Source organism: Petaurus breviceps, unplaced genomic scaffold, assembly GCF_028583685.1.
Source record: "Petaurus breviceps papuanus isolate PSGF00001 unplaced genomic scaffold, PetGlider_PUasm1.0 79, whole genome shotgun sequence".
NCBI lineage: Eukaryota > Metazoa > Chordata > Mammalia > Diprotodontia > Petauridae > Petaurus > Petaurus breviceps.
In genome coordinates this window covers 31,007,738-31,020,910 of record NW_027186523.1, presented here as the reverse complement: position 1 = coordinate 31,020,910, position 13,173 = coordinate 31,007,738, and the positions used below count along the sequence as shown (strand labels likewise).

Here is a 13,173-nt window from a genome sequence, read left to right as displayed (position 1 = left end):
ACCTAGATTAATGAAAACATGAAAGCGTACTGACTACTTACCTAAGAATTTTCTCCATTATTCAGCAAAGAAAATGCAATTTATTTAAGCAAGCTTTGTTGTTCCTAATGAGAATATGTGATGCCTATTCATACACAAATCATTAGTACTTTTTTCCAATAATTTTAAAGTCTTATTAGGCTTGGATTGATTCATAAGTGTTCATCAATATGAGATTTGCATTTGTGGTTATTAGATCTTTGAAAGTCTTTACATCTTTGAAGTACATTAGGATTTTTTAAAGAAGTCAATTTAAAAATATGTGGTTCAAAACAAAGTTTTATTTTTCTTATATATATAAGAAGTATAAGAAGGGATAAGGAGACTAATAATTCAAATGTAGAATAAATACTTTTCATGCTGTCTTCAAGTTCTTGAATAACTTACTTGATTTAACACTAAATGAAACAGTATAAAACTGCATTTGGTATGGTTTTCAGTTCCTTGGTAGCCTTGAAGTTTGTAAATATCCAGAATACTTTTTTTTTTGCTGTTCTGCAAGCTATATTGAAAAGTTATAGATAAAAGTCAGTCTCTCTGAGCAAAAAAGACATTATATCCAAGTTCTGTCATAGCCCCAACCAGTAAGGCCCATAAAGGAATAAAAACATATGACAGATTCATGTTAGTAAACTGTTCCAGTTTAGCACAGAGTGCAAGACAGAATGCCAACTTAAGCAACATCGCTATGAAGTACCAGACCTTTCTTTTCATATGTCGTGGTCCATTTCGATGGTTGTAACCAGATTTACATCGTCCAGCCATCTTCACAATCAGCATTACAAGGAGAATAGTATCGAATATCCAGACTGGTATGAATATAAGGAACCAATTCCATGGTGCTTTCTCATCCAGTTTCAACACCAACATGATCAAGAAGAGTAATGTAAAAAGCCAAGTGAGCAGTACTCTCTGAGCCAGGGACATTCTCATTTAAACAGTTTAGAGAGATGGCTGCAGACAGTTGAAAAAATTAAGTACACCCTACAGGGAAGAAAAAATAATCATTATTCAAATTGTTTTTCTTGATGCAGTAAGACACAATTAGACAATTCTACTTGTCTGACTCACCTTATACTACAAGGACAAAACTAAACTCATCTATTCCTTAAAGATCTGGCTCCCCTTTCCAGGTTTTTATTTATCTCAACCACACCACTATTTTCAATGTTATTCAAGCTCAAAACTGTGGAATCATTTTTGACTTTTTTCTCCATAACATTCTATATCCAGACAGTCACTATGTTTTACTGATTTTCCTTTAAGTGAAGAAATATTTGAGCAGAAGACAAAATAGATTCCTACAGAGCTTCAAAGAAAAATGTGAAATGATCACAAGCTCAAAAGAGTTGTTGGAAGAGCTTAAAAAGGACTTTACAAATTAAGTAAGAGAGGTTAAGGAAAAATTTGGAAAAGAGACAAGAGTAATGCAATAAAAGCAAGTAAATTATGAAAAGAAAGTCAACTGATTGGAAAGAGATCCAAATACTTACTGAAGAAAATAACTCCTTAAAATTTAGAACTGGACAAAGGAAAACTAATGACTTCCTAAGACACCAAGAAATGATAAAATAAAAAGGACAAAAAAATAGAAGAAAATGTGAAACATCTCATTGGAAAAAACTGACCTAGAAAAAAGATTGAGGAGAGATAATATAAGAATTGATGATAAAAAAAAAAAGTTTAGACACTATACTTCAAGAAATTAGCGAGGAAAAATGCCCTGAAGTTCTAGAAAACCAGGGGGTAAAATAGAAATGGAAAAAATCCACTGATTACTGTCTGAAAGAGACCCCAAAATGAAAACTCACAGGAACATTATAGCTAAGTTTCAATCATTTACCTTTACTCCCAGGTAAAGGAGAAAATATTATAAGCAACCAGGAAGAAACAATTTAAATATTGTAGAATTAAAGTTAGGTTAATACAAGACTCAGCAGTTTCTACATTAAAACGCCAAAAGGTGTGGGATGTAATATTTCAAAGAGCAAAGGAACTGGGTTTGCAACCAACAATAACCTACCCAACAAAGCTGAGTATAATCCTGCAAGGAAAAAAAAGGATATTTAATGAACTAAAGGACCTTCAGGTAAACTTGAGGAAAAGACCAGAATTAAACAAAAAAAAAAAGACTTAAAAAAATTAGAAAAAACATAAAAAAGTAAACAAAAAAGACTAATTGTAAGGGCTTTAGTAAGGTTAAACTGTTTGCAATCAAAAGTGGTGACTGAATTGTTAATAGTGGAGGGGAGGATGGGGTAGAGGGCGGGTAGTGTGGGAACCTTATTCTCAGTGGAACTAGATTAAAGAAAGTAAAACATACATTTAGAAGAATATAAAATTTTTAACTTACAGAGAAATAGGAGGGCAAGAGGTTAGGTCAGGATAAGGGAGGGACTCTTAGAAGGGGGTGCATATTAAGAAATAGGAGGGCAAGGGGATAGGTTAAAGAAGAGACTTTTTTTTCTTTTTGGTCTTTTTTATTTCTATTTTTTAATTTTTTATTAATTTGTTTGTTTCCTTTTAGTTTACAGGATTCAATTCCACAATTCCTTGAGTTTCACATTTTGTCCCCCTCCCTTCCCTTCCCCCCCATGGTGGCTTATAGTCAAGTATAGGATCTGTAAATACTTTCACATTATACATTAGTCAGGTTATAAGGACGGATTGTACCAGATGGAGTGAAAAATGGTAAAGAGGAAATAAAACCAAATAAGAGAAGGAAAAAGATCAAGTATTTTGCTTCCACCTGGATATAAACTTAGTTCTTTCTAGTTCTTTCTCTGGATGTACATATTTCTCTCCATCATGAGTCTTTTGGGATTGACTTATATCACTGCATTGCTGAGATGAGTCCAGTCTGTCAAAGTTGGTCATCACACATACGTTGTGTTTGTAATTGTGTACAAATTTCTCCTGGTTCTACTCTTCTCACTCAGCATCAGTTCGTATAAGCCTCTCCAGGTAAATATGAAGACCGTCTGCTCCTTGTTTCTTATAGCACAATAGTATTCCATAACATGCATATACCACAACTTGTTCAGCCATTCCCCAATTGATGGGCACCCCCTTAATTTCCAATTCTTTGCTACCACAAAAAGCTGCTATAAACATTTTTGTACATATGGGTCTTTCTCTCATTTCTATGATCTCTTTGGGATATAACCCTAGGAGTGGTATTGCTGGATCAAAGGGTATGAAAGTATTTATAGCCCTTTGGGCATAATTCTAGATTGCTCTCCAGAAAGGCTGGATCAGTTCACAACTCCACCAGCAATGCATGAGTGTTCCAATTTGCCCACATCCTCTCCAGCATTTGTCATTTTTCTGTTTTGTCATCTTAGCCAATCTGACTGGTGAGATGTGGTACCTCAGAGTTGTTTTGATTTGCATTTCTACAATCAATAGTGAATTAGAGCATTTTTTCATGTGCTTATAGATAGCTTTAATTTCTTTCTCTGAAAACTGCCTGTTCATATCCTTTGACCATTTATCAATTGGGGAATGACTCTTTTTTTTTTCTTTTAAAAACATTTTTATTTTTTTGCAGGGGGGAAGGTAGGGCAATTGGGGTTAAGTGACTTGCCCAAAGTCACATGGCTAGTTTTTTTTTTTGTGTTAAGTGTGTGAGGCAGGATTTGAACTCAGGTCCTCCTGACTCCAGGGCTGGTGCTCTATTCACTGTGCCACCTAGCCACCCCTAGAGAAGGGACTTTTAGAACTGTGTGCAGATTAGGGAGTCAGTGGTCAGAAGTAAATTACATTTCTGAGGAGGGAAAAGGATAAACAGTGAGGAAAAATAGGATGGAGGGAAATATGCAACTAGTAATTACAATTTTGAATGGGAATAGGATGAACTCATAAAACAAAAATGAATAGCAGAATGCATCAAAAATCAGAACCCAACAATATGTTGTTTACAAGAAACACATTAAAAAAAAGAGAGACAGAGCTAAAAATAGAGGGCTAGAGTAGAACTTATTATGCTTTTGCTGATGTGATCATGATCTCAGACAAAGTTAAAGGTAAAACAGATTTAATTAAAAGGGATAATCAAGGAAACTACATTTGTGTTCAAAGCACCACAGATAATGAATCCAATACTAAAAATACATGTACAAAATGCAATAGCATTCAAATTTGAATTTGAAAAGGTAAACAAATTGCAGGTGGAAATAGACAGCAAAACTATAATAATGGGGGATTTCAACCTTTCCTTCTTAGAACTAGACAAATTTAACCAAAGAAATAAATAACAAAGAAGTCAAGGAGACAAATGGAATCTTAGATAAGCTAGATATGACAGCTATCTGGAGAGACATGAATGGAAACAGAAAGGAATATACCTTTTTTTCAGCAGTACATGGAACATTTAAAAAAAAACGTGATCATATATTAGACCATAAAAACTTTGTAGTTAAGAGCAGAAAAGCAGTAATATTAAATGAATCCTTTTCAGATCGTAATTCAATAAAAACTACATTTAAAAAGGACAATGGAGGGGCGGCCAGGTAGCTCAGCAAGTAAGAGCACTGGCCCCAGTGTTGGGATGACCTGGGAGATTGAATCTGGGCTCAGATACTTAGCACCACACCCAGAAATAACTGGCCGTGTAACCTTGAGCAAGTTACTTAACCCCAATTGCTTTAAAAAAAAAAAAAGACAATGGAAACACAGATAAAAAATTAATTGGAGAATCAATTACCTATCTTAAAGAATGAGTGCGTTAAAGAACAAGTAATAGAAACAATTAATTTTATTAAAGAGAATAGTAATGGGACAACATTAACAAAACTTATTGGATGCAGCAAGCGTAGTAATCAGAGGAAAATTTATATCTTTAATTGCTTATAGAGATAGAGAGCATTATAAAATGTAAAATAAATAATTCTAATTACATTAAACTACAAATGTTTTGTACAAATAAAAGCAATGTAATAACTAAGATTAGAGAGGAAGCAGAAAATTAGGGAAACATTTTTATAGACAATTTCTCAGATAGTGGTCTCCTATCTCAAATACGTAGAGAACTTTGTCAAGTTTATAAGAATATGAGCCATTCCCTAACTGATAAATGGTCAAAGGATATGAACAGGCAGTTTTTGAAGAAAGAAATCAAAGCTATATATAATCATATGAAAAAATTCTCTAAATTACTATTTATTAGAGAAATGCAAATTGAAACAACTCTGAGTTACCACCTCACACCTATCAGATTGGCTAAAAAGATGAAAGGAGAAAACAACAAATGTTTGAGGGGATACAGAAAAATTGGTACACTAATTCACTGCTGGTGGAACTGAACTGATCCAACTATTTTGTAGAGCCATCTGGAATTATACCCAAAGAGTTATAAAAATGTGTATATATCCTTTGATCCAGCAATACCACTATTGGTTCTGTTACCCAAAGTGATAAGGGAAAAAGAAAAGGACCTATATATATGTTCTAAAATATTTATAGCAGTTCTCTTTGTAGTAGCAAGGAACTGGAAATTGAGGGGATGGCCATCAATTGAGAAGGCTCAATAAGTTGAAGTATATGAGTGTGATGGAAAACTGCTATGCTGTAAGAAATGATGAGCAGGGGTGGCTAGGTGGTACATACAGTGAATAGCACCAGCCCTAGAGTCAAGAGAACCTGAGTTCAAATCCGGCCTCAGACACTTAACACAAAAACTAGCTGTGTGACCCTGGGCAAGTCACTTAACCCCAACTGCCCTCCAAAAAGGAAAAAAAAAAAGAAATGATGAGCAGGTTGATTTTAGGAAAACATGGAAAGACTTGTATGAAATAATGAAGACTGAAACAAGCAGAACCAGGAGAATGTTGTATACAGTGATAGCAATATTGTTCAAAGAATAAATGTGAATGACTAAGCTATTCTGAATTACACGAGTTTTCAAATAAACTACAAAGGACCTAAGAAGGAAGATGCTATTCACCTCCAAAGAATAAATATATGGAACTACATATTGTATAGAACGTGTATAGAGGGAGACAGATAGATATAGAGATATCTATCTATACATATTTGTGTTAAATGTTGGTCTTTGCTAGTGTGGGGCTGGTAGGGAAAAAGGGGGAAATAGCTTGGAACTCAACTGTAACAACAACAAAAAATTAATTAAAAAAAGAACTATTTGAGCAGCTTCTATGTAAAAAGCACACTTCAGAATATTTCTCTTATTCATCCAATCTAACTTTGTAGTCCAGACATTCATTACCTCATACTTAAGTTATTGCAATATTCTATTCACCTGCTATCAATTCTTCCAGTTTATTCTGTTCACCAGTGCCAGTTCTTAAATTACTGCTTTTAACCTGTTATTCCCCTTTTCAAAAGCCTATAATGGCTCTGAAAGGCCTGTAGTATGTTACAGTGGAAAGCATGATAAATTTATATTCAGAGACTACCGAGGAATTTGGGCCCAAATTCCAGCTGTTAATTAATATCTAGGTACTTGGTCTAGTCACTTAAACTTTATAGGCCTCAGTTTCTTCATCTTAAGAGATTTATACATATAAGGTCTCTTCCAGATCTAAATCTATGATCTTAAGTCCAAACTCATGTTAGCTTCCCACAATTTGGACCAACCCTATATGCTGTTCAACCACTTCCCTTTTCCCAAATCTGAATCTTCCTGTCTATTAAATTCACTAAGCACTTACTGAATTGAATAGACAGGACAATTCAGATTTGGGAAAAAAGGGGCATGATTGACATACAAGGTATTTTTAAAAATCTTAGTATAGTTGCTTAAAAGCACACTAAGATTTTTGGAACACTATAATATATAGATGTATATTTAAACAAATATATGTATTTGTGTATAAATCAATTTATCTGTCTCTCTGTCTTACTATACCTAGGATCAATCAGACATAGTGAGTGAGCTGAATTTGAAGGAAGTTAAAGATTCTAAGCAGCAGAGAAGAGGAGGGCACATTTCAGGCACAGACAACAGTCTATCTTAAGGCATGAAAATAGGAAACAGAATATCACAAACAGGGAACAGTACCCAGGAGGGTGTGGTTGTTAGGCAGTATATGAAAAACAGTAGTTCTGCAATAAGCTAGAGTCATAGGGTAGAGGACAGGACTTTGTACTTTCTCTTAGAGGCAACTGGGGATCTTTGGAGTTTCTGGGACACATAAGTAATATGGTCCAATCAGTACTTTAGGAATATCAAATTGTAAGCTGTGTGGAGGATAGACTGGGAATTACATATGTCATAAGAAATTTGACAGGTATTTTTGGAAAAGAAAGACTAAGAAGGAGGTTTCTGTAATAGGGTAGAGAGAAGTGATGAGAGACTAGAGTTCTGTGATTCGAAAGAAGGGGACTGACAGAAAATTATATTGTCAAAGTAAATCTACAAGACTTAGCAACTGATTGATGGTGATGGAGAGGGAAGAACATGACTTCAGAGTTGTAAATCTGGCTCACTAGATAGTCATTGTGTCATAAATATTCCATGTAATTTCTCATCTTTTCTCAAGCAAATCCTCCCTCCTGTCTAGAATGCCCTCTTCCTTATTCTCCAGATATTTTGAAATCTGGCTATCTTTAAGGCTAGGGTTCTAGACCTTATTTCTTCCACAGAGCTTTCCCCTTCACTACTTGAGCTCAATGAGTTCTGTCTTTTAAAGCATTTATTCTCTCTCAGATTGCATCTAAGGTACCAAAATAAATTCCACGTGTGGTTTTTTTTTCCCCAAACAAGATTAATAATAGTAAATAATTTATCAGTTATCAATCACTGGCAAAGTACTCCCCTCAAAACAATCCTTTGATTTAAATAGTAGGAGTCTTGTTATATACATAAAGAAACAGTACTGGATCACTTAAGTGACACAACCTTGCTAGCTAGTAAGTGATGGATCCAACACACACGCGCTACAGGACTTGATTCTGGGACCAAGGAGTTTTCAATCATCCTATGCTGCTTCTTGTAAGTTTGGGGGCAAGGACAATGTAATACTTCTCTTGATACCTCTCCCAATATCTAAACACAGGTGTACAAATAATACTACAAATTTGATTTGAATACTACAAATGTACTTGCAAATTAAGTGCAGGGCTTGTATTTAGCCCTGTATTTATATATCATTTTGTATGATATAATATATGAGTCTATGTATCACAAAATCTAAGAGATGGAAAGATCCTCATATGTCAATCAATACCTGAAAAGAAATTACTTCTACAACATCCCTGACAATTGGTCATCCAGTTTCTAATTAAAGACCTCTAGTCTAGAGGTTCCTAGAGAGGAATCCATCATCTTAAGAGGCAACCTATTCTACTTTGCACAGTCTTAATTTTTAGAAAGTTTTTTTTTTCAATTAAATTGAATTTTTTCCATGTAGCTTTTATCTCTTCTTTCTGGTTATGTCCTCTACGTTTAAGCAGACTGAGTCTAGCCTGTCTTCCACATAACAGCCTTTCAAAAGCATAAAAAAGCTATTATACTCTCTCTTCCAAGTTTCCTTTCATAAGAATAAACACTTCCAGTTCCTTCAACTTATCTATCCCCTCATGGCATAGTTTCCAGTCACCATTTCTGATTACCCTCCTCTGTATATGCAATCCAATTTTCTGATGTCCTTCCTAAAATATAACTGCCCAGAACTGAGTACAATGTTATTGACACAGTCTGGCTAAGATACTGTCTTGATCTGTAGGACTTTTCTTACTACCTCATGAGGTAGGTACTAATGCTTTTTGATACTGATGACAATAATCTGAAGAACTCTGGAGGCAGTTAGACAGATAGAGTACTCAGGACCTGGAGTCAGTGAGACCTGGGTTTGAATACAGCCTCCAACAATACTTGATGGCTGGGTGACTCTACACCTTTCTGTTTCCAACCAGTACTTTAGGAATTCCTCATCTGTAAAATGAGGAAATTGAACCCAATGGCCTCCAGCTCCTATATATTCAAACAATTTAATCATTTTGATAAACCTTATAAGCTTCAAGAATGTCTAACAATTTTGTACAAAAACGTAAATGGCCTATTCCATGAATTTAAAATTTATGATATAATTTTAGGATAATTTACATGTACCACATTATTTTCAGATTAGGCTCTCTCTCATATTCCAAGGGAAAGATAGTTTGGCTTGTTTTGACTCTTTGTCCTGATTTAACAGACATATGTGTACACAGAAACAAGAGAAAATAGGGGAGATTAATCCCTCTGTACCAGCCTCTTTGCTCCTTGAAAAGGGACTGGCAATAGCCTTATGTTTAAAGAACATAGTCAGGACCCGAGCTGTTGTTCTGGCTCTGCTGAAGCCTGTCATTTGACCTCTTCGATCTTCATTTTCATCATCTGCAAGCTGAAGCTGTTCAACTGTATGCCATTTATAGTCTCTTCAGGCTTTAATATCCTATGCCTCTAAAAGATTTAATTTTAATTGCCTTGATTTTACAGATAAAGATCAAATTGATCATAAAGAGTAACAACTTTCTCAAGAGCACACAGCTAGTTTGTAGCAGAGTTAAACCTGAATCCACATCTCTCCACTTCTGATATAATGTACTTCATTCTACTAGCATGGATGCCATTTCACTAGTCACTTTTAATTTTCATTTTTTCTATTGTTTTCAAATTTGGAGATTGGGCTAGATTACCTTAAAAATCCTTCTAGCTCTTGATATCCTTAGGTCTTTTATAATAGTGAAGGACTTAAGCGAATGAATAAAGTAGGGCTTAATAAGAATCAGCTCAAGTTCAAGGACACAGTCTGATAAATTATCTGGTGATTTCATGGTAGTGGTGAAAGTTCTCTTTTATTTATTTCCTAATCCTTGTTTTGTAGGTGATGTGACCACATTCTAACGACTGATGATCTGGGAAATAGGCCAGTCTAGAACAGAGAAGGATTTATACCTGCTGTGAAGAGATAAATGGCAATGAAACTTTTATGTGTACCCAAGAAATGAACAATGTTTAAGGAAGTTGGAGGGAGTAGAAGGGGAAAAGAGACAGAGTCTATGCTGATGGCTATTAGTAGGGGTAAAAAACAGTTAAGGAGGGGCATGAGAAGCAGAGGTCTCAATGTGGTTTGTTGATAACTGACATCTCTATGATTTTTTTGCTTTGCAAAATACTTTATAAACATGATCTCATTTGAGACAACAACTCTGGGGGATAGGAACTAATATTCCCATTTTGCAGATGTGGAAAATATAAGTCAGTATATGAAAGCTTAAGCTTAGAGAGGCTAAATGACTTCTTCATATCACAGAACATTTACTGTATATTAGAGGATCTTTATTATTGTCTTTCTGAATCTCAGCCCAGCACTTCAGGTACTATACCATGCTGTCTTTCTATCTTTTGTTCACATGCTAAACTGGAATCAATTTGTCCTATACCAAAACATTTAGAACTAATTCCCATAGTTATTTGCCAGAGCTATTCCCCCACAAATGCATAAAAATGATAAATGTCTACAGGATACTCTACATCTCTGGCTGGCTATCTGCAGTAGGTGATTGGTAAAGAAAGAGAGACCATGACAAGAAAGAATACCAGAGCAAGGACTGAGACAAAAATGAACTATTCTATTTCATTTCTATTATCCATTCTTTCAGAGAAACTCAGAGAATCATAGATTTAAAGCCCTGAGAGACATCAGAGGTTATCTAGTCCAACTACCTCATTTTACAGAAGAAGAAATTGAGACTTGGGGAAGTGAAAGGACTTGCCCATAGCTACTCAGGGAATCAACCGAGCCTGGATTTGAAGCCAGGTTCTTTATCCTCCAATCTAGTACTTTTTCTACTGTATCACATTCCTGCAAGATAAAAAGGAACAGGGAAATTTCGAGCAGGCAGGAACGTCTCAGGAGATTCCAACAAGGCCATACCTAACGTAGGACTAAAGATCCTCTCTACTGCTAACATCCAATCAGAGGTTAAGCTTCCATTCTGTTGCATGCACTGATGTTTCAGCACAGGATATAATTAAAAATGGAATCTTATTTTTAAGGTCACAAATGAGATAGATCATACACAGTTAACAGGTTTGTTTGCTAATGACTTCTCTTTAAATTTTCTCTTTAATTTTTTTATTTTGATAAATGTTTGGACCCAAGTTCCAAGTGATAAAAGTATAATTAGGTAATATAGCACATGGCTTAACTGGGCAAAACCCTGTATAACAAGAACTAGGTAAGTGGACCTGGATAACTTAGGTGGAGACTAGAATAAAAGAACTTTTAATGGTAGAAGGAGATGTTAGATGATGGATTCTTAAACTTTTCTGGGTCATGAACTTAACATGGGAGGCTAGTGAAGATCTTCCTCTCAGAAATTTTTAAATGTATAAAATATATAGGATTACAAAAGAAACCAACCATACTGAAATGAAGATGAATTTTTTTTTCCTATCCAAGCTCCTGGACCCCCTGAAATCTATCCTTAAGTTAATACTTGCCTCAGATTACCTAGGTCTACACTAATTTCACTGAAGCACAAATGATTTGCCCAAGGTCATGTTAAATAGTAAGGTGCACAGATGAGATTAGAATGCAGGTCATCTGATTAAGTATTCTTTCCACAGACTATATTGCTGCCTCATCTTATAAAGTAGGCTACTTGTACTGGCTAAGTGAACACTTAGCTTTCTCCTGATTTGTTTCCATTGCTACTTAGTGAAAGTTAGAGGGTACTAAATAGTGCAGTGTTTGTAGATCCTGGGAAGCTTTTTACATAGGACTTCCCGCTTATGTCAAAATTTCCTATTTTAAGGTCCTAGGGTTGTAGAAGGGAGTTTAACCTATTTTTGGCAGGAAGGCCACTGTTATCCACAGATGGTTAATGAACAGCAAATGTTCAAGTAACAAAAATTAGTTTATTCTAAGAAGGTTACAACTTCCTTCTCTCAGTACAGTATCTCATAGGCCTTTGTGTGTGACCTCTCTTTCTTGACAGTGGTGAATAGGATCAAACACCAGATGTCTTAAGTCAGAAGACCAGGCCTGAGATCCTCCTTCTACTACTTCACAGAACCTCAGTTTCTCCAGACTATATGACCTCTAGCCTTAAAATCCTATGATCTTATATAGCTAGATTTGTTGTAATACATCTGACTAGACAGAATCTTTCTGCTTCTCAGAGGAGCAAGTTATATAAACAGTAACTTGTCATAGGAAGGGCAGAGATGCCTCTAGATGGGGTAAACTGTGGTAGGAACATGGCCTTTAGATCCTAATTATGAGGTCCTGGCTTTAAATGAGTTTGAAACATTTTACAGAATCATGAACCCTATGCACTCAAGTGTTCACAGAAGGGTCCATTTTGCAAAAGATTCACTTACTGCGCTGAAGACCTAGAATAATGCAGGATATCAAGTGCTTAAAAGATGGTCATGTAAAACTACAGCAATTATTCATTTCAGAGTTCACAGCTTCATTTGTGGGAAGGGGTGGTGGTAGTGTCATAATTCACAGTACAAATGAGAGCAAATGAACATCGCCCTTCACCATGGTTGCTACAAATCTTTGGAAAATGCTAGCCGTATATTTTATTCCTTAATTTATACTTTTTCAAAGGTCAGTTCTCTCCTCTCATCCCCACATTTTTATGCTACTTATCTGTCTTACTGTACTCTCCCACCAAGTTACCTACTTTCTTCCTCCTTTAACCTCATTTTCTTCCTTGCCCGAAACCTCATAGCCTTATTCCACTTGGACTCCCCTCACCCTTAAGGAAAGGATCCCCTAAACTGTTAGAACCTCAAATTTCTCCAAACTCAATTAAAATTCACTCTAGGCTAATCTTTGCTGGCTCACCTTTACTGACTGTAACCCGGCCTTTGCACAAAAGTTTAGTGATGACAAGTCACCTGCCCGAGGCCTATTTGTACCTTGAGCATCTTAAGCACCACTCTGGATTCGTCCTCATCTAAAAAGCTACTCGAAGGGACCCGTTCTGACCCCACAGCTCTCTACGCTGCGTCCAGAACGTTCCGGACATTTGACAAATGTCTACTTGTTACAATATTGGAGTATCCCCTATACTTTAGCTTCTTTAAGCTTTGGGAATAAACGATAGCTGGGGAGCTGGTTGGCGGAGGGAGGGTGCAGACGATGGTGGGGGGGAGTAGACGAAAATGAT

The 13,173-nt window shown here is 35.8% G+C and overlaps 1 protein-coding gene across 1 annotated transcript in view; it reads right to left on the bottom strand.

Annotated features, from left to right (window-relative positions):
• Positions 1 to 300: 300 nt before the first annotated feature.
• LOC138175888 (transmembrane protein 60) overlaps positions 301 to 13,173 on the bottom strand; it is a 13,271-nt gene continuing 398 nt past the window's right edge. Inside the window, exon 2 of the mRNA XM_069106538.1 lies at positions 301 to 1,023. Within this exon, the coding sequence (XP_068962639.1) occupies positions 568 to 972 (405 nt within the window). The 5' untranslated portion in view covers positions 973 to 1,023 and the 3' untranslated portion in view covers positions 301 to 567. The remainder of the gene's footprint in view (positions 1,024 to 13,173) is intronic.